Source organism: Macaca thibetana, chromosome 4 (assembly GCF_024542745.1).
Source record: "Macaca thibetana thibetana isolate TM-01 chromosome 4, ASM2454274v1, whole genome shotgun sequence".
In the NCBI taxonomy this organism is placed as follows: Eukaryota; Metazoa; Chordata; class Mammalia; order Primates; family Cercopithecidae; genus Macaca; species Macaca thibetana.
The window spans coordinates 114,581,039-114,606,762 of NC_065581.1; the positions used below are offsets into that span (position 1 = coordinate 114,581,039).

The 25,724-nt window shown below is 45.9% G+C and overlaps 1 protein-coding gene across 1 annotated transcript in view; it reads left to right on the plus strand.

Moving 5' to 3' along the window:
• The first annotated feature begins 231 nt into the window (after positions 1-231).
• Positions 232-25,724, plus strand: part of LRP11 (LDL receptor related protein 11) — a 40,707-nt gene continuing 15,214 nt past the window's right edge. Inside the window, exons 1-5 of the mRNA XM_050787156.1 lie at positions 232-1,174; positions 5,893-6,050; positions 15,818-15,959; positions 21,501-21,626; positions 22,680-22,892. Coding sequence (XP_050643113.1) covers positions 562-1,174; positions 5,893-6,050; positions 15,818-15,959; positions 21,501-21,626; positions 22,680-22,892 — 1,252 coding nt within the window. The 5' untranslated portion in view covers positions 232-561. The remainder of the gene's footprint in view (positions 1,175-5,892; positions 6,051-15,817; positions 15,960-21,500; positions 21,627-22,679; positions 22,893-25,724) is intronic.

Below are 25,724 nucleotides of genomic sequence, written 5' to 3' on the forward strand. Positions count from 1 at the left end.
GTGCCAGGCCCCTGTGGACAGGCGCCCTGGGCAGGTCTAGCTGGTTGCTAAAGCCTGCTGGGCCCAGACATGAACCCTGCCCTGGCTGGGAAGCGGCGCGGGAGTACAGCAGTTCAGAGGCTGCCCTCCCCCGAGCCTGCTCCCCCAGCCCTGGAGGAGCCGGCGCAAGACGCGCGGGGGCGGGGCCGCGCGGAGGGGCGGGGCTCACCAAGGCTCCACCTCGCCGCGGCCACTGTTCGCACACCTGGTGCTGATCAGCTCCGCAGCCGACTCGCCGCCACCCAGAGCGCCGCGGGCCGGGGCGGAGAGGCGCAGAGCGCCGCGCAGCCTCCGGCGAAGGCAAGGAGCGGTGCCCAGCTGGGCCGGCTATGCCTCCCGCTACTGCGGTTCACGCCGGCGCCCGCGCGCCCGCGGCCTCGGGGAAGCAGCCAGGTTCCGGGGGTGCCGCGCTGTGAGGCCGGGGCCTAGAGTCAGCCGCGGCCGCGCAGGAGGGGCACAGGGCCCGCGCTCGCGGGCGCCCGCGTCCCCGCCTCGGCTCGCTGCCCTCGGCTGCCGGCCGCCATGGCCTCCACCGCCCGGGAGAGCGCGGGCTCGCGGCGCCGGCGACCGCCGCGTCACGGGGCGCTGCGCGGGCTGCTGCTGCTCTGCCTGTGGCTGCCGAGCGGCCGCGCGGCCTTGCCGCCTGCGGCGCCGCTGTCCGAACTGCACGCGCAGCTGTCGGGCGTGGGGCAGCTGCTGGAGGAGTTCCGCCGGCAGCTGCAGCAGGAGCGGCCGCAGGAGGAGTTGGAGCTGGAGCTGCGCTCGGGCGGCGGCCCCCAAGAGGACTGCCCGGGTCCGGGCGGCGGCGGCTACAGCGCCATGCCGGACGCCATCATCCGCACCAAGGACTCCCTGGCGGCGGGTGCCAGCTTCCTGCGGGCGCCGGCGGCCGTGCGGGGCTGGCGGCAATGCGTGGCGGCCTGTTGCTCCGAGCCGCGCTGCTCCGTGGCCGTGGTGGAGCTCCCCCGGCGGCCCTCGCCCCCGGCCGCCGTGCTCGGCTGCTACCTCTTCAACTGCACGGCGCGCGGCCGCAACGTCTGCAAGTTCGCGCTGCACCGCGGCTACAGCAGCTACAGCCTCAGCCGCGCCCCGGACGGCGCCGCCCTGGCCACAGCGCGAGCCTCACCCCGGCTGGGTAAGCGCACGACTGAGGGGCTGGCCTTGGCCAGAGCGCTCGGGTCCCGCAGCGCCCTCGCCAAGTTGGAACGAAACACACTGGTGTCAAGTTATTTTAGCCGCGGGCACCCAGAGGAGTTTCCGGCATGGGTTTTTCTGTCTTAAGAGGAAGCCCAGTAGATTGGCAGAAGCGGGCGGGCGCGTTGAGGTGCTACTGGAATTTTTCTAGGCTTGAAGAGGAAGGCTGATCTGAGAGGATTCGTGGAAATATGGTTTAAAAGAGGAGAAAAACTCAGAGAAAAAAGTTTGTTTTAGTCTCATGGGTTGTATAAGGCATGGTTTCTGTTACGTAATTGCAAGAGCAAAATCTAATTAGATGCCGGGCTTCTTATAACACCCACTCCTGTTTCTTAACGTGGCTCTCCTGACTGCTTGCGGTGGCTTTCATCATACAAAAATGGGAGGAAAACTACTGCTCCCTTTTATAAAAAGTGAAAAGAAGGGACTTGATTTTCATTGAAAATAGGAAACTTTAAGGCCGGGCGTGGTGGCTCATGCCAATAATCCCAGCACTTTGGGAGGCCGAGGCGGGCGGATCACCTGAGGTCAGGAGTTTGAGACCAGCCTGACCAATGTGATGAAACCCCATCTCTACTAAAAATACAAAAATTAGCCAGACCTGGTGGCATGCGCCTGTAATCCCAGCTATTTGGGAGGCTGAGACGGGAGAATCGCATGAACCCAGGAGGCGGAGGTTGCAGTGAGCCAAGATCGGGCTATTGCACTCCAGCCTGGGCCACAAGAGCGAAACCTCGTCTTAAAAAAAAAAGAAAAAAGAAAAAGAAAATAGGAAACTTTAAAGCATGTTTCTTAAGGACTAAAAATGATGCTGACTCGACGGTTTGACTTTTTGTAGATGCTCTGAAGGAGAGAATCAGGACACATACAGAAGGCACAAAAATGGTTGTGGTTGGACATGAATGTCATGGAGGGAATAAGAGACCTTGATTGTGCCAACGTGTGGTCGTGCTCTGTGTGTTTAATCTTGCCCTGTTGCTGTTTGATTCGTAATAGCACGAATGATATCAGCAAGATGGGGGCAGAACTCAGCCCCTTTGGAAGTGTGCATTCTCCAAAACCTGTGGATCCATTAAAAGAGTCGGGAAATCTGTGTCCATCAAGTCTATCACATCCTGCCTCCCTCCCCACCTCTAGGTTAGATGAGGCTCAGAACCCTTGTCAGGGGAGCAGGTATTAAAGGGTCACCCTGTGACTGCTTGGCCTTGAGGCAAACACTGGGAAGGACTCCGTAGCTTTCCCGCTGAAGTGGGGGCAGGTGGCACTTTCACTTGGACCCCCACCAGCATCGCTGAGGCCCACGACGGCTGTTCCACACACATCCTCTCTGCCCAAACACAGACCAAAATATCCCGGCAGCAAAGAAACAAAGTCTCTTCTCTGTGTTCTCACTACTTACCTGGAAGAAACTGACACTGCCTACGTGAGCTTTCCTATAAACCCAGAGGAAACCTTTTAGAAGGAAAACAAACAAGGAAAGAATATGCCATAGAAAAAAAATTTAAAGTTTAGATTAAGAGGCTGGGCACGGTGGCTCATAACTAACCCCAGCACTTTGGGAGGCCAAGGCGGGTGAATCACTTGAGGCCAAGAGTTAGAGACCAGCCTGGGCAACATGCAAAACCCCGTGTCTCCTCAGAGGTGGAAAAAGGCAGAAGAACAAGTTTCTTCCTAGGTAGGGGGTTGTTTACTTGGCTTATTTAAATCACAGTTACTAGTCCTCACTCTTAAGTGACTGGAAAAATGGGACATGTCTTCTCCATAGTTAGCAATAGCATGTAAAAAGCAACTGTGCTTAATTCCTTGTAATATGCTTTAAAAAAAGAAAAAAAAAGGCATCTTCCCTTTGTGACTGGCAGCAGCATTCTCATTCAGAAAAGCCCCATCTCTAAGAGCCCCAGGCCCCTCACATAAATCTCCTTGTTCCTGGATGGACAAGATCTGGCTGCTTTTTCTCACAGTCTGATAATGAAATGCAGACAGACTGGGAAAGAAGGGAGTTTATTTCTGCAACTGGTGGCAGGAAGATGGTTGGAGTGACTCACCAGACCAACTCAAAGTTACAAGTTTTTCTTCAGTGTTTATTTACATTTGATTCCATCTCTGTGCCAGCGTGAGAGTGCGCACCTACAAGCAGGAGTGTTGCATTCACTCTAATCTTTAGGGTCTGGAGTCTGGAAAGTTTCCCTAGAGCCTTGGAAAGATTTCTTTAATTGTAGGTGGCCCTGATACAAGGTGTATGTGTAAGAATGCCTTCGATCAGACATTAGGGTCTGAGAAAGCCCAGGTGAGGTCTTAATGTATTTGTTTTCACATTCCAGGCCTTGTACTCAGGCACCAGTTTCTCCAGCTTGAGTGTTTAACTTATGCATTCATCAGAATTATGGGAAAGGATTAGTGGAAACTGGCTGCTCTGGCTGCTAATGGCGTTGGTGCTGGGCATTGAGGGAACCACTAGAAGAGAAGAGAATCCTGGAGGGTTAGGTCCTAAACATCTGAAAGGCAATGGTAACTTGCTGAAGGGTTTTTCCTGCTCACACAATGACCCAGTCAGATGAGCATTCCAGAAGAGTCATTTCAGTTGCACTGTATCAAGAGTCGTCACCCTTTGTTCTGTAATGAGAAACTGAGGTGGGATTCCAGTAAGCCCTGAAACTCAAGCACTGGGATGCCTGGCTTGGCCCTTTAGAAGTTTGTTTAGGTAGCAACATTGGCCCCTGTGGGGGAAAGTGATGGGCTCAAAAGCAGGAGGAGAGGCGGTGCTTTGCAGCACTGTGCAGGGTGAGCCAAAGAGGGGCAAGCCCAGCCAGCACTCGAACCAGAGCTTTGGCACTGAAGGAATGGGGAAGTGGATGCCAAAGAGGGTGTATTACACAAACCTGTAGAGTTTTTCCAGTTCTGTTGCTGCTGCTTTAAAATATGTGTGCATTTGGGTGAATTTACTAAGAAGCTTACATCAATTAAAATTTTGGTAACTATGCTCTTAGAAATGTTTTCTTTGTGTAACTTATCCTTTCAGTCATCTCTGTAGCAGCTGTCAGTCAAGCATTAATATTGAAATAAACGTAATTAACCTTATATTATTTAGTACCATTCTAGGTTAAAGGTAAATATAGGCTGGGTGCAGTGGCTCACACTTGTAATTCCAGCACTTTGGGAGGCTGAGGTGGGAGGATCACTTGAGGTCAGGAGTTCAAGACCAGCCTCGGCAACTCTCACTACAAAAGAGTGAAAATAGCTGGGTGTGGTGGCGCATACCTGTAGTCCTAAGTACTCCGGAGGCTGAGGCAGGAGGATCACTTGAGCCCAGGAGTTGGAGACTACAATGAGTAAGTTATGATTGTGCACCAGCCTGGGTGATAGAGACCCCATCTCAAAAGCAAAACAAAACAAAAACAAAGGTAAATACAGATTTGTTTTGCTGTTGTAGTCATCTGAGCATGCTGACTTCTGTTATAAAAATTAGTTATTAGAGGCCAGGCGTGGTGGCTCATGCCTGTAATCCCAGCACTTTGGGAGGCCGAGGCAGGTGGATCACGAGGTCAGGAGATCAAGACCATCCTGGCTAAAAAAAAAAAAAAAAAAAAAAAAATTAGCCGGGCATGGTGGCAGGTGCCTGTAATCCCAGCTACTTGGGAGGCTGAGGCAGGAGAATGGTGTGAACCCAGGAGGCAGAGCTTGCAATGAGCGGAGATAACGTCACTGCACTCCAACCTGGGCGACAGAGTGAGACTCTGTCTCAAAAAAAAATAAATAAATAAAAAATAAATTAGGTATTAGAAGCGGTGGACTTCTTCAATTTTCCTAGATGAAAAATTGGATTCCAGAGAATTTCGATGCAGGCTTTATTTTGTATGGCTCTAAGAATCTGGCTTAACTTTTCAAACTTAATATATTTTCCATTCATTGAATACTTTATATCACTCCTATTTTTAAAACTTAAGGATAAGAAAAAAAGAAAATCCATATTAGAGGTGAATTTGGTGTTTTTCAGGTTTGTTTTAATAAACTTTTCAAGGCCAGGCGCAGTAGCTCATGCCGGTAATCCCAGCACTTTGAGAGGCCGAGGCAGTTGGATCACCTGAGGCCAGGAGTTCGCGACCAGCCTGGTCAACATGGCAAAACCCTGTCTGTACTAAAAATACAAAAAATAATTAGCAGGATGTGGCGGCACACACTTGTAATCCCAGCTACTTGAGGCAGGAGAACCGCTTGGACCCGGGAGGCAGAGGCTGCAGTGAGCCGAGGTCGCGCCATTGTGCTCCAGCCTGGGGGATAAGAGCAAAACTCCATCTCAAAATAATAATCTTTTGAAATAAATTTTTTTAATAGTACTTTGAACTTAAGTGATTTTAAAATTAAGTGAAAAATCCACTCTAGAAAATAAAACTGCTTCTCCATATTTACACATTGGTGGGACCTAGTATGCTGCCTTGTCCCCAAAATTGCTACCAGCCAGCACTCCACACAGCCTCTCCTGCGCATATTATAGCGAAATTCCACAGTATTAAAATAAATAGAAAAACAATTTCCATTTAATATGCATTCTCTTAGCAGTTCTTTGCTGCATCATATCTATTCAGCAAACAAGATACCTCTCTTCATAAATTAGAAAAAATAAGAAATCATCTTTTATGAATTATTTATTTTCTTTCTTAGAAAAGGATGCGCCTCCACTTAGCAAGGCTGGGCAGGATGTGGTTCTGCATCTGCCCACAGACGGGGTGGTTCTAGACGGCCGCGAGAGCACAGATGACCACGCCATCGTCCAGTATGAGTGGGCGCTGCTGCAGGGGGACCCGTCAGTGGACATGAAGGTAACGCATGTTGTCACTGCTAACAAAAACGGGTATTTCAGTGAAGTGGTCTTTCGTAATGTCCTGCCACTTCATGCTCCCTAAATGTCTGTGTACGCTAGCAGAAGGCATAAAATGGAGAATGTGTAAAACGGATTGTGCCAAAATGGTTTATTATCTCAGTGTGCTTTTCTGCTGAGTGAGCAGCAGTCTCGATCATTTGTCTTGGAGCCTACCCTCCTTCTTGCTGCTGTTTGTGACTTGTCTAGAGGACAAAGACACTTCAAGGAAAAAGACTCATACTTTGTTTTAATGACTCAGATTACTTTTTTAAAGTTCTATTTCTTTTTCTTAGCTCAAGATCCAGGTAGAAAATTTGAAAACTACAAAAGAGTCTAAAGAGGACAATAACAATAGGATGAACTTATCCTTCACACGAGCCAGAAAGTAAACAGCTTACCTGGCAGCGAGGTCTGCTGGGGTGCACCAGGCCTGTGAGGGAGGGAGGCCAGCATGCGGTGCTCCTGCCCGGGGCTCCTGGGATCGCCTCCGATGGAAATCAGCCATGTGCCCGGTGGCTGCCTATGCTCAGGAAGTCTTGAGTGGTGAGACAAGCGGCTTTTTATTCACCCTGTCAGGGTGAATTCCTGGCTTAGGCAAATAAGCACTTCCTGACTTAGGCAGATAAGTGGCATCCAAACCACTTCAGTTAGGGAAAGTGGAAAAAGAGGGTGAGGTAAGGAGGCACTGATTTATATTCTACTGGAACCAAAACAAAAACAAATCAGGAAGTCCCTCACCACTGATGTAAGTAAGAGTGATTTTACTCCCCGATTATATTGTGTTAGAATTGGACTCACCCTTGTCCAGTATGGTTTGCCTTTGTCCCCACCCAAAAATCTCACCTTGCATTGTAATCCCCATAATCTCCATCTGTCAAGGGAGAGACCAGGTGGAGGTTATCGAATCATGGGGGTGGTCTCCCCCATGCTGTTCTCATGATAGTGAGTGAGTTCTCACGAGATCTGCTGGTTTTATAAGTGTTTGGTAATTTCTCCTGCCATCTTGTGAAGAAGGTGCCTTGCTTCCCCTTCGCCTTCTGCCACGATTGTTCTAGTAAGTTTCCTGAGGCCTCCCCAGCCATGCGGAACTGTGAGTCAATTAAACCTCTTTCCTTTGTAAATTACCCAGTCTTGGGCAGTTCTTTATAGCAGTATGAGAATGGACTAATACATCCAGCATCCTTCCCAGCCTCTCCTCCAAACAAGAGCGATTTCCACAACACCTCTTCCAAGGCTCATCTACCGTCTGCCTGACTTTTCCAAGGGCAGAAGCTCACTACTTCACATCATGTCCATGACATTGCTCATCACTGTATTGGGCAAGCAGGCTGCGCCTCCCCTTCCTTCTGTGCATTGGTGCTGGGTCTTCCCTTTGGAGAAACACTGAACTCATCTTTTTATCCTGCGTAAAAGTTTTGGAGGTCTTTGGAAAAAAAAAAAAAGAACATCACCACTTGGTATGCTGTTCTCAGAACTCAGCACCCCATGATTTGTCAGATGTTCCTCATATGAATTGATTTTCAGGCCCACCACTATCCTGCCTTGTCTGGATTTTCTCATATTAATCCATACCCTTCTTAACATCTAATACCCCTAATTGAACCCCATATTTAAACTTTGGTTTTCTGACTCATCCATTACCTCCTGTGATCCAGATATTGCCTCTGCTTCTATTAATGAGCTTCATTACATGAACCATGTTAGTAGCTACATCGCACAATAGGTTCGTGCTGCATTTTTCCAAGCATGTGTATAACAGCGACGCAGGTAGACCTCAAGTTATGAAGCCATCATCTAAATGACAGAGCCTACACTAGGGGAAGCATCTGTTACCAATTTGTGACTGTCTTAGAATGATATACATTCATGAATGTCCCCCAAAGGTAACACTCATCCTGCTGAGACTTCATCACAATCAAAACCCCCATGGGTTGAGCACCCACTGAGTGCCAGGAAGCTTAGAGAGCTCTGTAGTCCACTGGGACACCCTCACTTGTAGGCACATCCCCATTTGGTGGATGAAGACTGTCAGGAAACACTGTGGAAGACTTTGAGGTGGGCAAAAGATTACCAAGTACCTTTCAATGGAATGCTGGGGTTGGTTAGTGGATCCTTCAGGGTTAACATCTATAAGTTGCAGAAAACTGATAGTAACCAAATGATTCTTGTCCATAGAAATGCAAAAAAAAAAAAAAAAATTGGTATATAGGGGTAATTGGTATATAGGAGAAAATAAGATTTCAAACATGACATTTTAGTACATGTAGATACTAACCAATCTATTAATAGATTCATTTCAGTACTGATTAGCAAACCCATTTCAGTTTTGCATCTCCTAGCAACTTCTTTTTCGCATTCATGATTGACTGTATATATGTAGTCTTCAGATTCTTTAAATCAGTTGAACACCTTATTGATTCCCTCTTTAACTAATGTCTTTGAAAAATATTCATGCTATATTTGTGTGAGAGTCATAGCTTTACCATTTTGAGAATTTTCCTTTAACAGTAATTAACCTTCAGGAGCTATACCTCTGACCCCTTTAACTTGAGCAGCCTGATTTCACACCCCAACATTTCTGCCAGGAGAATTGGGCCTCTCAAATCAAATTCCTTTTTCTCTGAGAATGACTTCCTGCTGACTGGAACACTGATGCACTCTGCCCTCAAGCTGCAAAATGGGGCTAAGTTTGAAAGTTGTTGGGAATGGAGGGAGGGCAGTCACACAGCAGAACAGTTAAGTTGAAACCTGATGTTGGATGCCTTTGTTCCTAAGTCCCTTGACTGTCCCTAGCACCCAGGAGCATCCATTCATTGGGCTCTCCCCTGAGCGCCCACCTCCTCCTCTTCTTGAGCCATTCATCCCTCCTCTCATCTCCCCTGCTCTCCACCATCTGCATGGGCTCCTCATCCTTGTTCTCTCTTCTCAGGCAGAGTAGTGATCGCTCCCTTTGTCTCGCAATACTTTAAGATCAGGCTCTAGGGCCCATCTTTGCATGTCCAAGTGACCCAGACAGGTATTCAACCTGCAAGGAATTATGCTGTCAGATTAGTTATGAAACAATTAATAGCGAATTTTTAAGCATCTGGTATGTGTCCAGTACTGTACTAGACACTAAGCATACAGGAAAGCTCATGTTCCTGACTTATCTCATTCATTCGTTATTCATTCATTCATTCATTGACAGAGTCTCACTCTGTTGCCCAGGCTGGAGTGCAGTGGCACGATCAGAGCTCACTGTAGCCTCAAGCAGTCCTCTCACCTCGGCCTCCTGAATAGCTGGGACTATAGTCATGGCTAATTTTTTTTTTAAAACTTTTTGTAGAGATGAGGTCTCACTATGCTGCCCCGGCTGATCTCAAACTCCTGGGCTCAAGCAGTCCTCCCTCCTTGGCCTCCCCAAGTGCTGAAATTACAAGCATGAGCCACAGCACCTGATCTGTGCTTTTCATTTGTGAAGACAGACTAGGTGATTGGTCAGAACCAAGAGGCTATCCACTGGATTTAAAGTTATATATTTTCTGCCCTTACATCCACTTAACTGAATATTTACAAAACATCAAAATGCAAGATGACACATATTTTTCAGGCAGCCCATTAAATGACACTGACTTTCATGAGTATTATACATAATACATTTAAATCTGAAGTCAGAATGTAAAATATGACATTTGGGAACATGATACAAAGTAGGACATTCAAGGAGATTTGGAATTCATAAATCAGTACGTTGACTTACATTCATCAGTTGCTTAAAAGTTTCTAACTAAATGATTATCTTAGTCCATTTGGTCTGCTGTAATAAAACACTGTAACTCAGTGGCTTCTAAAGAGCAGAAATGAATTTCTTTCAGTTCTGGATGCTGGGAAGTCCAAAATCAAGATACAATCAGATTTGGTGTCTAGTGAGGACCCATTTCCTAGTTTATGACCAGCCATCTTCTCACTGTGTCCTCATAAGGCAGAAGAGGCAAGGCAGCCCTCTGGGGTCTCTTTTATTTTATATTTAAATGTATTTTAACTTTTATTTTAGGTTAAGGGGTACATATGCAGGTTTGTTATATAGATAAACTTATGACTTAACGGCTTGGTGTACAGATTATATCCTTACCTGGGTATTAAGCATATTACCTAGCGGTTTTCTTTTTCTCTAAACCTCTACCTCCTTCCATTCTCCACCCTCAAGTAGGTCCCAGCGTTCTGCTGTCCTGCTTTCTCTGTCTGTGTGTTCTCATTTAGCTCCCACTTATAAGTGAGAACATGTGGTATTTGGTTTTCTGTTCTTGCGTTAGTTTGCTGAGAATGAGGACCTCCAGTTCCATCCATGTTCCTGCAAAGGACATGATCTTGTTGTTTTTTATGGCTGCATAGTATTCCATGATGTATATGTACCACATATTCCTTATCCAGTCTACCATTGATGGGCATTTAGGTTGATTCCATATCTTTGCTATTGTGAATAGCACTGTAGTGAACATATGCGTGCATGTGTCTTTACAGTAGAACAGTTTGTATTTTTGGGGGTATATACCTAGTAATGGGATTGCTGGGTCAAATGATAGTTCTGTTTTAGTTCTTTGAGGAATTGTCACACCACTTTCCACAGTACACCACTTTCCACAATGGGTGAACTAATTTGCACTCCCACCAGCACTGTGTAAGCATTCCACCAGCATCTAGTGGTTTTTGTTTTGTTTTTTACTTTTTAATAATATGGGGCCTCTTTTATAAGGGCACTAACATGCCCTTCATTCATGAGCATGTATCTCCAAATGCCATCACACTGGGCATTAGGTTTGAACATGTGACCTTGGGAGGGCACTCAGCCATTCAGTCTACAGCAGTGACTTCAGAAAACCACACGTAAGGAAGCTTGCTAAAGGATGGACATTATTTAAACCAACAACTTCATTATTAAATTAAAACTTACTGCATCCTGGCCTACCTGCTGTACATAATTTTTTTAAATAGGTACTACTAAGTTTTTGTAACCAAGTATATACAATGTGTGTGTGTGTGTGCATGCGTGTGTGTGTAATTTAGTCTATACATATATGAGAAGCCCAAACGTGTATTCCTAGCCACTAAATTCCTAGCTAGGAAGATGGGGTTGAGTCAGAAAACAGGCCGAGTCATTCATTGATTTGGCCAGAAGCCAACCACCAAAGGCTGTTACTGTTGAACAGGGATCTTGAGCAGAGATTAGAAGCTCCTGGTTTTATGATCATGTCTGTTTCCAGGTTACAAATTGGATATGTTGTGTGTACATATGTAGATAGTTTTTTATCCTGAAACTTGGAACATATCTGTGAAACACTTTAAACCCTCTCTCCAATGTCATCTTAATGGAAGAAAATGTATAGAAGGGTCACCTGGGCCCTTAAAGGGAAAGCATCCATGTGACAGTTCTACATCTTCTAAATAACCAAATGCAAAGAGAGACAGCTCTCGTTAGCTAAAGGAATGAAAGGAGCCAGAGAAGGGACACTTAATCTGGATAGATCTAAATTGGAGTGTGCTCAGGAGGCTGAGGTGATTATCATAATCTGCATCTGGACCCAGTGTCGCTGCATCAGACAGGCAGTGCCTGGGCAGGCAGTGGGGAAGCATGCCAAGGCCAGGTGTGGGGATGGCCCCTGACCCAGGGATGCTCTGTCCTTTCAGCCCCAGTGTTGACAAGAGGTTTCCTAGTGAACTGCAGGCCTGCAGAGTTTTAGTCTGACATTGGCACTCTGAGTTTTGGTGCCCAGAAGCTCAGTGACTCACTGACTTTTGCAGGGAGCTCTGGCACAGGGTGATGCCAGCAGCCTCATGGATGGCACATCCAGCTCCCTGGCCTCAGTGCTTCCTTGGTTTATTTTATTTTATATTTTATTTTATTTTATTTTGAGATAGGGTCTCGCTCTGTTGCCCAGGCTGGAGTGCAGTGATGCAATCTCGGCTCACTGCAACCTCCGCCTCCTGGGTTCAAGAGTTTCTCATGCCTCAGCCTCCCAAGTAGCTGGGATTACAGGCACGCACCACTTGGCTAATTTTTGTATTGTTAGTAAAGATGGGGTTTCACTATGTTGGCCAGGCCGGTCTCGAACTCCTGGCCTCAACTGATCCACCTCAGCCTCCCAAAGTGGTGGGATTACAGACGTGAGCCACCGTACCCGGCCCCTTGGTGTTTTTTAAAATCTCTGTTAACTTTGTCTCCACTCCGATGGCCATGCTCAGAATCTGGTCGTGACTCGGCATCCCCCTGTCACACCCACCTTCTAAATTTCTGCTCTGAATCAATCCTGCAGCCCACTCCTCCACTCACATACCATGGCGGGGGGCCAGCACTTGCTGGTCCCTGGCAGTCTCAGGGCTTCCTGTCTGCTTTCAGGTTGAGCAGCTGGGACAGAGCAGCTTTCTTGTATCACCTTACTTGACTGAAGGCTGCAGGGCCTCACCTAAACATTCTCCAGCATGCCTGTCATTTGCAGCCATGCTCCCTTGTGTTCCTCAGTCCCAAGAGACAGTAAATGAGGGCGTAAGCTATTGTACTGCTGCCCGCCAGCAAGGTCTGCCTGGTTCTGAGCCAGGCTTAAAGAGAGCCAGAGCCTGCCACATACCCGCCCACCCCTCCACTTAGGCAGCTCTGAGCTTCACCACCTGCACCTTACCCTGTCTTTGTCTCACCTTGGTTCAGCCTGGTGCCCATAGGAAGAGGCCATAACTGACCCTCCTCTCACTGCAGTTGGAGGTGGGAGGGAAAGTTTCCAGAAAAAAGGAGACACCAGGTCCTGGTCCTACCAGAGCTCAGGCCTCCTGGCCACTGCAGTGACCCAGGCAAGAGACAGGGTGGGGTCAGAGCAAGGTGGTACCCGTGGACAGGGTGATACATGGTCAAATTCTGGATGTGTTTTTAAGGCAGACCCCGTGGGATTTCCCGAGGGACTGGAGGTGAGAGATGAAAGAGGGATCATTAAATGCAATCTTGAGGTCTCAAACCAGAGTTCTAGTCTTGTTTTCAGTCTTATTTATCTGATTCTCTGATCTTATCTGACCGGATAAGATCTGGTCTTATCCGACAGATAAGACCTGAGCCCCAAGTCTTATCCGATCAGAATAAGACCTTCTCCGGTCTTGTCCTGAGTCTCAGACTGACTTCCACTTTTATTTCAGTGGGTTCTGATTCCTAGCATCAGTGACCCACTCCAGGCTCTTTGAAAATTCTCTTATTGTCATTAGAGTGCTCTCTGCTGCCCTTAGTATTTTAGCACTCACATAAATGACCCGTTTGGCATTCTCTCAGTGTAGTTGGGTCTGAAGGTAATGTAACAGCATGGCAGTGAGCACTGCTTAACATCTCTTTGAAATAAACAACAAAGGGCAGGTGGCCATCGTTGCCAGCCCTCCAGAGTAAGGCTTTTGCAGGGAAAGTGATGGACAGCTTGTAGGCCGGTGTAGACTGTTTTACAACTCGAGGTCTCAATTCTGTCACTGTCTCAGTGAATGAAAATCACTTCATGGGAATCATTTCTTTATCTGTAAAGAGTCATTGTGTAATGTTGTTCAGTTAGAGATAAGAATCAACCAGTGGAAACAATGGATATATTTAAGCGTTTACTATGGGCCAGGCCCAGCTCTTTTACATGAGTTACCTTATTTGATCCTCATCAGGTAGGTACTGTTATTATTTCCATTTTACAAATGAAAAAAAAAACTGAGGTTTAGAGACATTAAGTGACTTGTACATCATCACCCAGCTGGTACAGGGTAGGGCTGGCGTTCAAACCCATGTCTATTGGACACCGGCTTCTGTGCTCTTAACCACGCACTAGTGTTTCTTTCAGTGTGGATCATGGGTCACCTGGGTGGGCTGGGTAAGTGTAGAATCCTGGGTCCCGCTCTCCTGACCAACCCACTGACTCTGACTCTCTGAGGCTGGGACCTGGAAATCCATACCTTAGCTAAAGTGGCATAAAATACGACAACCACGGTATCTCATTATATCACCTCTAAATGATTGTGAAGCATCCTGTGGGTGTGTATATGTAGTGTTGACAAATCCTCTAAGCCTAAGTCAGTCCAAATTCTAGGATTCCCTAATTAAAAACAAGCAGATGGTTCTTCTAATAGTGCAATCCTCTGTAATTTCAAAAGTCCATTATTAATGCATCCATGTAATAGAATGTTGAATGGTCAGCATTTGGCAGAGGACACTATCCAGACTAGTTCATTTAAGCAGAAATGAATTTTTTTAAGTAGAATATTAAATGGGTAATAGAATCATTAGGAAAGCTGAAGAAACAGTCTTTTGGCTGAATGTCCAGCAAAATCCTACCACAGAGCTGAGCCTTAGAAGCTGTTGCTCCAGCGTGCTCAGCAAGCTGCCTGTGAATGTTGGGAGAGCAGAGGGCAAGCATGGAGCCCTGGGTTAGGGAGTGATCAGAACTGAAGCCCAGGAGGGCCTCTGCAAGGAATGAGTGGGGGAGCTTGGATAGAAAAGGAGGCCAAGGAAGCAGGGGTTTTCAAATAGCCAAAGTGGCCAGCGTGGCCAGATACAGTAAAAGGTCTAGCTAAACATGAATTTTTTTTTTTTTTTGGGAGATGGAGTCTCACTCTGTCACCAGGCTGGAGTGCAGTGGGTGATCTTGGCGCACTACAACCTCCGTCTCCCAGGTTTTCAAGTGATTCTCCTGCCTCAGCCTCCCGAGTACCTGGGACTGCAGGCACACGCCACCATGCCCAGCTGATTTTTGTATTTTTAGTAGAGATGGGGTTTCACCATGTTGGCCAGGATTGTCTCCATCTCCTGACCTCATCGTCCGCCCGCCTCGGCCTCCCAAAGTGCTGGGATTACAGGCGTGAGCCACTGCGCCCAACCATACATGTATTTTTAAAAACTAGTATTGCTGATCTTGACACCTAGATGGCTTTTGCTAGGTCAGTGAGTGACTTTTGCCAGCACTGTTTCAGGGGGACGGTGAGGAAAGCAGCTCCACCAGGTGGGCGAAGACTAAATGGGAAGTGAACCAACAGAAACGGCAAGCGCGGCACAGCGAGGCCTTTCAGTGAGCCCTTTCAGTGAGCCAAGTGGAGATGGGAAGGAAGCGGGGCTGTGATTGGCGAGCCCTTGGAGCTCAGGGAATTTTTTTATTTGTTGTTTTGTTTGTTTGTTTCTTAAGATGAGAGACACTTGGGCATTGTAATAGCAGAGCCATTTGAAAGAGAAGTGAGTCTATGTGTCAGTGTTCTAAAAGTCCTAGCAAGAAAGAGGGCAAGGACTAGAAGGAGGGGTTGGCCTGGAACACAGGAGGGATAGCTACTCCCTGCCGGCTCTCAGAAGGAGATGACAGTGGGTACAGGTAGGGCCCCAGGAGGAGGTGGGTGGTGGAGCCCTAGTCATGGTCCTGATTTTCTCCCTGAAGCTGATGAGGCCCCCTGCTGAGATGGAAGGGCCTGGATCCTGAGCGTGAGGCTGGGGATGAGGTGCAGGTTTGGAGCAGCAACTGCTGCAGACAAGAGAAGGGATTGTGTCAGTCAAGGTCTTGGCCACCTAAATAAACTAGAACTGATGAGTTCAAGGTGGGCCAGCTGCCAGCAGCATGTGATGTAGTTCAGCAGCCTCAGGCTGGAGTGCAGAGGCAGGTCCCGGGGCTGCTCTGAGGACATGGACTTTCGGTCGAGGATGGTGTTGGACTCGGAGCTCAGGACTGCTGCTCAATGTCATGTGTCGCATCTGTGTGGCAGGTGCCTCAATCAGGAACCCTGAAGCTGTCCCACCTACAGGAGGGAACCTACACCTTCCAGCTGACAGTGATGGATACGGCCGGGCAGAGAAGCTCTGACAACGTGTCAGTGACGGTGCTTCGTGCGGCCTACTCCACAGGAGGTGAGAAGAAGGCCCTTCCCTCGCTTCCCACTGCTTATGGAAGGCGGCGTCATTGGCATCATTGGTGCTTTGTCTTCTGGCTCTGTGCTCCATGGGCTCTTCCACTTTATTTTTGGTTATTGCTGAATGAGAGAGTCTTTGCTAAAAATACAATAACAAAAGCAGGCTCTCTTCTGTTTTGGGCTTAGTTGATGCTACTGGGTTGGGGTGGAGGGAGCACTCCAGGGGATGAGAAGAGATGCTCCCGCTTTTCTTGACTTCATCAAAGACAATTGCCCGGCTATTCTGGGAGAGGACTTTGTTTACAGATGGATGCTCCATTTGATGCATCTGTTCCAAGAGGGAAGCTAAGGAGTTTAGTGAAACCAGCTGAACTCGTGGAAGCAGAGAGTGGAATGGTGGTTACTGGAGGCTGTGCGGGGGACCGACTGGGAAAGGAGAGACACTGGTCAAAGGGTACAAAGTGTCAGTGAGACCGGAGGAACAGGTTCTGGTGATCTGTTGCACACCATGGTGACTATAGTTAATGATAATGTATTATCTGTTTCAAAATTGCTAAAAGAGTAGGTTTTAAATGTTGTCATCACAAAAAGATTACAAGTAGGGGAGATGATAGATATGTCAGTTAGCTTGATTTAATCATTCCACAATGCAAACATATATAAAAACATCACACTGTGCCTCATAAATATATACTCTCCTTTTTTGTCAATTAAAAATACATATAAAAATACAAGGAAAAGGCATACCAGAGGATTGAAGAAAGACTTGGCTCTTGGGTGTAATCAATTGCTGATATAATCACTTCAAAAATATTAGAAAGACAAAGAGTGCAGCTAAGGAGTATGGTTAAAATTAATTGAAATATGCAAAGGACACGTCAATTTGAAAGTACTGCCTACACATTTTCATAGACTACACAGATGCATAGCTATATTAATAATATTACTTTAAATACATTTGATGGTTGTCACATTCTGTTGTACAATGTAACAATGTAAAATTTATTTCATTCATCTATGTTTCTTTTCTAAAGATCTACTTTTTTTTTTTTTGACATGGAGTTTTGCTCTTGTTGCCCAGGCTGGAGTGCGATGGTGTAATCTCAACTCACTGCAACCTCCGCCTCCTGGGTTCAAGCAATTCTTCCGCCTCAGCCTCCCAAGTATCTGGGACTACAGGCGTGTACCACCATGCCCTGCTAATTTTGTATTTTTAGTAGAGACAGGGTTTCACCATGTTGGCCAAACTGGCCTCAAATTCCTGACCTCAGGTGATCTGCCTGCCTCAGCCTCCCAAAGTGCTTAGACTACAGGCATGAGCCACCGCGCCCAGCCCAACATCTACATTTCTAAGAAAGATTAGGTCATCAAATTTTAAAAAATATCCATTGCATGGAACTTAGCGACACTAAAGATATTGTAGTATTGTAGAGGGAACCCCTCACCACATACACGATTCACTTCTGGAGAGGTGCTAGGATCTTGTACATTTAAATATCCTGTTGCTCGGTCATTATGTATTTTCTTAGTGTATGCAGCATGCAGGAACCTTGCCAGGCACTGGGGATAGAGTGGTGCACTGGTGGTCCCTGACTTCCTGTCACCAGCCATCACTCTGGTAAACTTGCAGTAAGTCTCTGACATTGTTGAATTCTCAGTATTCACTACTCAGGATCTAGATGGTAATTAAGCCAGCAGTGTGCAGAATGAGGATAAAAGAGTTGGAACAGGACTGTAATTTACTTGTACTATATTGGATCTAGACCTCTATCAAAAACAGAGGTTAGTATGCATACTGGAAATGAAATTTTCCGAGGAGTTAGAGATTTTAGAATCCTAAGGACTTGTCAACTTTGGTAATTTTCATAGATGACATTAAAAATTTGTTTGGCTGATCACTCCCTGCCCAGCCAGGGGTTAAGCTTACTGTAAGTTACAGAAGGAGGGTAACCATTCACAGACAGGACAGGCACCAAACTCCAGCCCATACCAGCACTGTGAGGTCACCAGTGATAGCAAGTAAACAGAGTCTGTCCAGCCCAGCCTGGATTCCATCAGCCCTGCCGATTCATTGCAGCTGGACAGCAGAGCCAGCCAGCTACTCAAAACATCGTTGATCCCTTGGCCACCAGGACCAGTGGAGACATGACACTGGCTCCAGCAGGGATGGCTCACTTCTGTAGAACTGGGCGCCCTCTAGAGGGCTTTCCCCCTGGGTACGAGGACTCACCTGGACAGGGTCTGAGTCAAGTGCTGACGCTGGGAGGAAAGGACTCTTGGGAAGAAGACACAGAAACCCTGTCATCCCCACAGAAATCAGAAAAGGATAGCTCTTGTACAACTGAGGTGCCTGGGAGGGAGGAAGGGCCTGCACTGATAGGAGCAGATGGCCAGCACCTCACCAGCCACTTGTTTGCCCTGGTTTATTTACTCAGGCAGCTTTCCGGGCTCCAGAGGTAAATTGCCAGCTGTAAATTTCTGGCCCTTCTCCAAGATAGTAATAAACTGTATTTGAAGTGGCAGAGAGTGATGCATGAGTCATTTTTGTTTACTCAATGGCTGCTTGAGTATATGTCCTGTGTGGGTAACTTTATATGGAAAATAAAAAGGAATTGGTATAGTACTAACTGCTGTCTAGAATCACTTACTGGTTATATTGGAATAACATGCTATGAATTAAAGTTAATAAAACACCACAGAGAGACATTGGAAAATAGAGGTGGAAGAGACAAGTGTTTCCCACCCGTCCACTGTATGTATTGGTCTTGCAATGAATGACCCAGATGTTATGGTAACCAAGGGTGACACCAGCTGAGGTAGACAGATGAGCAGGTACCCTGCTTATATGATCATAACTTAGTTCAATTTTTAGTAAGTTGACATTTTGAACATTTTTCATGTTTAGAAAAATGATCTATTCAAACAGCAAGCCAGCAAGCTCTTCCAACATGATCTAGCTCAGCAGTCTCCAAACAGGATGCCCCTGAGTTGTTCGAGACATTTTTAGGGTGAGAAAGAAGATAGCAGAGTTTATATTTTTGTTGATTTTTAATTTTTTTCCTTAAAATTTCAGTATATTTCATAAGATACACCCATGTTAGTACAGTAGTATGCACATATTATTTATAAATAAACTGGACTAGCCAGATGTTGTGAAACACGCCTGTAATCCCAGCTACTCGGTAGGCTGAGATGTGAGAATTGCTTGAGAATGGGAGGTGGAGGCTGCAGTGAGCTGAGATTGTGCCACCGTACTCCAGCCCGGGGCGACACGGCGAGACTCCGTCTCAAATAAATAGATAAATAAATAAACTGGAGATGCCTGTTCAACAATATATATATTGATCAGGATGCATGATCAAAAAAGTTTGGAGGCTGCTAATCCAAAAATAGAAAATTTACAAATATGGATCCATCTCTAAAACCACCAAGGAATAAATAAAACCTTGAGATATTTGGGATTTTCATGCCATGAATTTAAGAAACCTGACGAGGAACTGTATCCCGCTTGATATCCAGCGTGTCCCCCACCTCCGCTCCCTGCTTCTTCCCAGTGGCCAGAGCTGACTCTCCTTCCGGCCCATATTCTCAGTCATGACTGCAGGCTCTTTGCTTCCTCCTCTTCCACAGGAGCTTCTATCAGCATTTATTTTCTTTAACCTCTCTTCCTCCTGGATCAGTATATCTTCAAATTGCCTTACACCAAGATAGACTCCTTTCCCAACCTCTTGATTTAACCACTTTTCAATAAAAGATGTGTCCAAGGCTGGGCGTGGTGGTTTAGATCTGTAATCTCAGCACTTTGGGAGGCCGAGGCAGGAGGATTGCTTGAGTCCGGTAGTTCAAGACCAGCCTGGGTAACATAGTGACACCCCATATCTAAAAAAAAAACAAGTGTGTGTCCAAGATTTCACTTGGGTTTGTGAACTCTGCTCAGCCATTTGGTTTTGAAGGAATGTCATGTAATCTGCCACTCCCCCATGTTCCTGAGAGAATTGTCTAGTCCATTCTGTCCCTGTAAAACTGTGGAGCGCCTATGACCTGCTTCTAGCCTTATGCCTTAGTCCATGTTGCCAGTACCAGATAGTCACCTGGTTCTCATCTAGCTAAGTCATAAAGTTGGCTTAATCAAGGGAGAGGGAAAATGCATTTCAGGAAAATATTTGTAACTCCTATAAATTGCACTGCAAATTAAAAGCTCCTAAGAACTCCAGAAGGGAGAAAATGTCTTTTTTTCTTTTTTTTTTTTTTTTTTTTTTTTTGAGACAGAGTCTTCTGTCACCCGAGCTGAAGTGCAGTGGCGCAATCTTGGCTCACTGCAACCTCTGCCTCCTGGACTCAAGTGATCCTTCTGCCTCAGCCTCCCGAGTAGCTGGGACTACAGGTGCATGCCACCTCGCCTGGCTAATTTTTTGTATTTTTAGTAGAGATGGAGTTTCACTGTGTTAGCCAGGATGGTCTCGATCTCCTGACCTCATGATCCGCCCGCCTTAGCTTCCCAAAGTGCTGGGATTACAGGTGTGAGCCACCACGCCCAGCCAATGTCATTATTTCATGAAACTAAATTCATGCCAGCCCTTAACTAAATATTTTGTTTATTCTCTACAGTATCAGGGATGTTATGATAATCAACAAATAGGATTCAATAGTAAAAAGTTAATCTCAATGAAAAGTATTACTTAGGAAACAAGAATGTAAGACATAGCATATGTAAAATAGTACCTCTGGGCCAGGGACGGTGGCTCACACCTGTAGTCCCAGCACTTTGGGAGACCGAGGCAGGTGGATCAGTTGAGGTCAGGAGTTCGAGACCAGCCTGGCCAACAAGGTGAAACCCCATCTCTACCAAAAAATACAAAAATTAACCAGGTGTGGCGGTGCATGTCTGTAGTCCCAGCTACTCCAGAAGCTGAGGCAGGAGAATCTCTTGAACCCGGGAGGTGGAGGTTGCAGTGAGCCAAGATTGCGCCACTGCAACTTCAGCCTGGGCAACAGGGTGAGACCTCATCTTAAGTAAGTACGTAAGTAAATAAATAAATAAATAAAATGGTACCTCTGTTAAAACATAGCCAACTGCCATCCATTGAGTGGGACGGTGTTAGGTGGCCTCCTGCAGAACAATCAACAGCCAGAAGAAGAGGTTCCAACAATGGCGTGTAGGAATGAATGCAGAGGGAGACAGCTGAGGCGGGGAAGCAAAGGTGGAGTGAGACCTGGGCTGCTGCTTCTCTGTGCCACCTCCTGAGCAAGGCAAGCATGGAGAACAGCCCTCAGACCAAGAGCCCCTGAGGCGTCCAAAGAATTAAGTTGGGAGGCTCAAAAAGAGCCTTCCTGCCTCTTCAGAACCTGTTGCTCAAACTGTTAGGTTTGCCTGATTATTTGCGTCTCTTCCCCCAAATGCATTTTATCATCCCCACAGACTCCCGTTTGTCATCCCCATCTTGATTTTATCATCCCCACGGACTCCCCTTTGTCATCCACATCTTGAGAATCTGAACTTCTCCTGCCCTCCTGTGACTTGAGATTTGTTTACAAACAGGATGTTTGCACACTTGCTCGCGCTACCACTTCTTCTGTGACGATGGCTGCTGCATTGACATCACGCTCGCCTGCGATGGAGTGCAGCAGTGTCCTGACGGGTCTGATGAAGACTTCTGCCAGAATCGTGAGTTGGCTGTGTCACATTGCCAGGCAGTGGCTGGAAGGGATGGAGTTGGGAGGTCTGTGTTCTGAGAATAAAACGCAAATGCAGTGTCCTTCCCCTGCTTGATTTTGGTTATAACTTTACATGTAAAAGCTATGCCTTAAATGAGAATTCAGTATGTCTCCAGTCTAAGGCGCAAATGTCAAATTTTCAATATTGCTTATGTTTTTAATTTTTTTCAATTTTCCAGGATTTTTCTATCCTAAAAATGCTGCATATCATGTGCTTTCTTAAAAACTGACGTGATTTGATGTTTTGTTTTGATAATTTTTTTAAGAAAATTTACAATACACCAGGGTATGGCTAAGTCAGAGCCAGAGCTGTAAATCAGTCTTATAATGTCATACACATAGAAATGCCCTGTAAGAAAGAAGAAAAACTGACAAAAGTCTAATGAAGTATGGATTTGAGGAAGGACAAAGAGTGGCAAAACCTTAAGTTTACATTTAGTATTTGTCCATTTCTTTTTCTTTCTTTTTCTTTTTTTTTTTTTTTTTGACACCAGTTCTCACTGTCACCCAGGCTGGAGTGCAGTGGCACGATCATGGCTCACTGCAGCCTCGACCTCCCCAGGCTTAGGCGTTTCTCCCACCTCAGCCTCCCCAGTAGCCAGGACTGCAGGCATGTGCCACCATGCCCAGCTAATTTTTGTTAATTTATTGTAGAGATGGAGTTTTGCCTTGTTGCCCAGGCTGGTCACGAACTCCTGGGCTCAAGTGATCTCCTACCTCTGCCTCCCAAAGTGCTAGGATTATAGGCATGAGCCACCATGCTGGGCCCTGTCCATTTCTTTATGTGTAACATTTGGAAAGCTGACTATTGGAAGAAGAAAGAACAGATTACCCATTTGAAAACAAGAGAGAATAGATTTTTATGGTCCTCTGACATGTCTTAGATGAGTGGGCTGTTATATCCAAATATCCGTGATTCTAAATGAGCTGCAGATGTAGTGCTTTTAGTATTAAAGCTCAGAAAAGAAATCCAGCAACTAACAGTAGCTCTTCCACACTTCAGTGGGCCTGGACCGCAAGATGGTAACCCACGTGGTAGCTAGTCCTGCCCTGCCAGGAACCACAGGGCCGAGTGAAGATGCAGGGGTTGACTCCTTGGTGGAAAAGTCTCAGAAAGCCACTGCCCCAAACAAGCCACCTGCATTATCAAACACAGAGAAGAGGAATCATTCTGCCTTTTGGGGACCAGAGAGTCAAATCATTCCTGTGATGCCAGGTAAGGATTCAGGGCAGGTTCTCAACGAAGAACCTTGTTTTCTGTAGTCAAACTTGGCTCACAATTAAGTTTATGTTTGAAGAGTGTTAAGGAAGTATCTTGAAATAAGAGTTGAAATTAAGAAGTTAGCCAGAAAGGGGGGAAAAAACCTTGACATTTGCACTAATGTATAGTAAGGGACACTTAACTAAATACACTCATACATATATACCTACTCCAGAGATACCAATACATTTATTTGTAAATACATTAACATTTAGTTTACAGAAACCAATACCCTAAAGTGTTAAATTTTAGGTTGCTTTGAAATGAAACAGCATAATCATTATGTATTTGTGTAAATCCTCTTCACCCAAGCAAGGGAACATTTAAAAAAGTCATCTTGAAAGAGATGCATGTGCTAGTAATTCAATGTTATGCCTCCAATTTAACTAAATCTATCACTAAAAAAAGTAAGGCTAATAAGATTTATTTTATTTTATTTTATTTTTGAGACAGGGTCTCACTCTGTTGCCCAGGCTGGAGTACAGTGACGCGATCACAGCTCACTGCAGCCTCAACTTCCCAAACTCACATGATCCTCCCACCTCAGCCTCCTGAGTAGCTGGGACTATAGGTGTAGTAGCTGGGACCATCATGCCTGGCTAATTTTTGTATTTTTTATAGAGACAAGGTTTTGTCATGTCGCGCAGGCTGGTCTTGAACTCCTGGGCTCAAGCGATCTGCCCACCTCGGCTGGCCTCCCAAAGTGCTAGGATTATAGGTGTGAGTCACTGCACCTGGCCTAAAATACATTCGCATGACTAAAGCATTACAGAATTTAGCCAGATGAAGTGACTCACCTATAATCCCAGCTACTCTGGAGGCTGAGGCAGAAGAATTGCTTGAGGTCAAGAGTTTGAGACCAGCCTGGGCAACATAGTGAGACCTTGTCTCAATCAATCAATCAGTAAGTATTACAGGATTCCATCATTTTTTTCACACTTATTATTTGCATGATTATGTGACATGAGACAGAAATAGAGATTATCACATTTCCAAAAGCTTTTGTAATGTCTTTTCAGACTCCGCATAAATTGTATTGAAATAACCTGACATGATTTTAGTAGGTTTATTAAGAAAAATTTTTGTTCATTGTACAAGATATGGAAGATGCAAAATAATTTAAGGACAGTGAACTTAAAATGCCACCTCTTTTGAAAACTGCTTTTAATATTTGTTATATTTCCTTCTACTCCTTTGTTTACGTGCCTTGTAGATTTTAAGTGCCTCCATAAAAATTTGTCTGCAAAACATTGCATTCTAAGGGGCTTTTCTTTCTGAGTTTTGGTTAAGTATATTGCAAGTGTCTGCTTTTTTGGTCCATTCCTTGTTGGTACTGCCACCTACTGGTAAAATCAGTAAAATCGGCAAGCCTTTGGATGTGGTTTTAGTGGGTTTTCTCTGCTTAAGACAGTTTGTATGGAGAAGAGCGTCACAACCTAAGAAACAGAGTCAGGGGAGACCAGGCGTCTTTGGCGGGACTGCCAAAGGGGTGAAGAGTTTATGGAGAGATCTGTGTTATCAGAGGCCAGGATGGATGAATTCCTACCATCTCACTGTGGTGGAGAGAACCGCGTGCGCATGAACAAATTAGCTGAAAGTAGAGTCGAGACCAAAGCCCGTCTTGGCTCTACCTTTAGAACCTTGAATAAGTCCCTTCATATCTCTAGACCTCAGTTGCCTCATCTGTTAATAAGGGACTTCAACCAGATGTCCTCCAAGGTGCTGTCCAGCACTGAGGAATGATAAATAGGCTGACATTCATACTTTACCCCATCAGCCCTTACCCATGCTAGGTGTTGCTTATTTATCCCAGCACTGTCCCATGGGGAATGTGGACTTAGCTCAGAATCCTTTTGAAAATAGTGCTGCAGGCTAGAAGCCATTATTCTCAGCAAACTAACGCAGGAACAGAAAACCAAATACTGCATGTCCTCACTTAGAAGTGGAAGCCGAATGATGAGAACACATGAACATATGGAGGGAAACAACACACACTGGGGCCTGTCAGAGGGTGGGAGGTGGGGTGAGGGCAGCATCAGGACGAGTAACTAGTGGATGCCGGGCTTCATACCTAGGGATGGGATGATCTGTGCAGCAAACCACCAAGACACATGTTTACCTGTTTAACAAACCTGCACATCCTGGGGCCGGGCGCGGTGGCTCAAGCCTGTAATCCCAGCACTTTGGGAGGCCGAGACGGGCGGATCATGAGGTCAGGAGATCGAGACCATCCTGGCTAACACAGTGAAACCCCGTCTCTACTAAAAAAATACAAAAAAATAGCCGGGCGAGGTGGTGGGCGCCTGTAGTCCCAGCTACTCAGGAGGCTGAGGCAGGAGAATGGCGCAAACCCGGGAGGCGGAGCTTGCAGTGAGCTGAGATCCGGCCACTGCACTCCAGCCTGGGCGACAGAGTGAGACTCCGTCTCAAAAAAAAAAAAAAAAAAAAAACAAACCTGCACATCCTGCACATGTACCCCAGAACTTAAAAGCTGAAGGAAAAAAAAGAAAATAATGCTCCAGGCTGCCACCTGCGGCTGATGGGAGTCAGCACCCAATTTCCAATCTATTTATGATCTCCCCTTTTGCTTTTTGATAACCAACCTTTGGATTTGGTTATGAAGATGTGAAGAACGGCCTTTCACAGATGCAGAGAGATTAGATGTCCAGTTATTATAACATATTAGGGTTTTTTCAAATTATTAAAATAATACAGATTTACTGTAGAAAATACAGAAAAATACAAAGAAAGTTAAAAGCATCTAGCAAAACTCACCATTAAAATTTT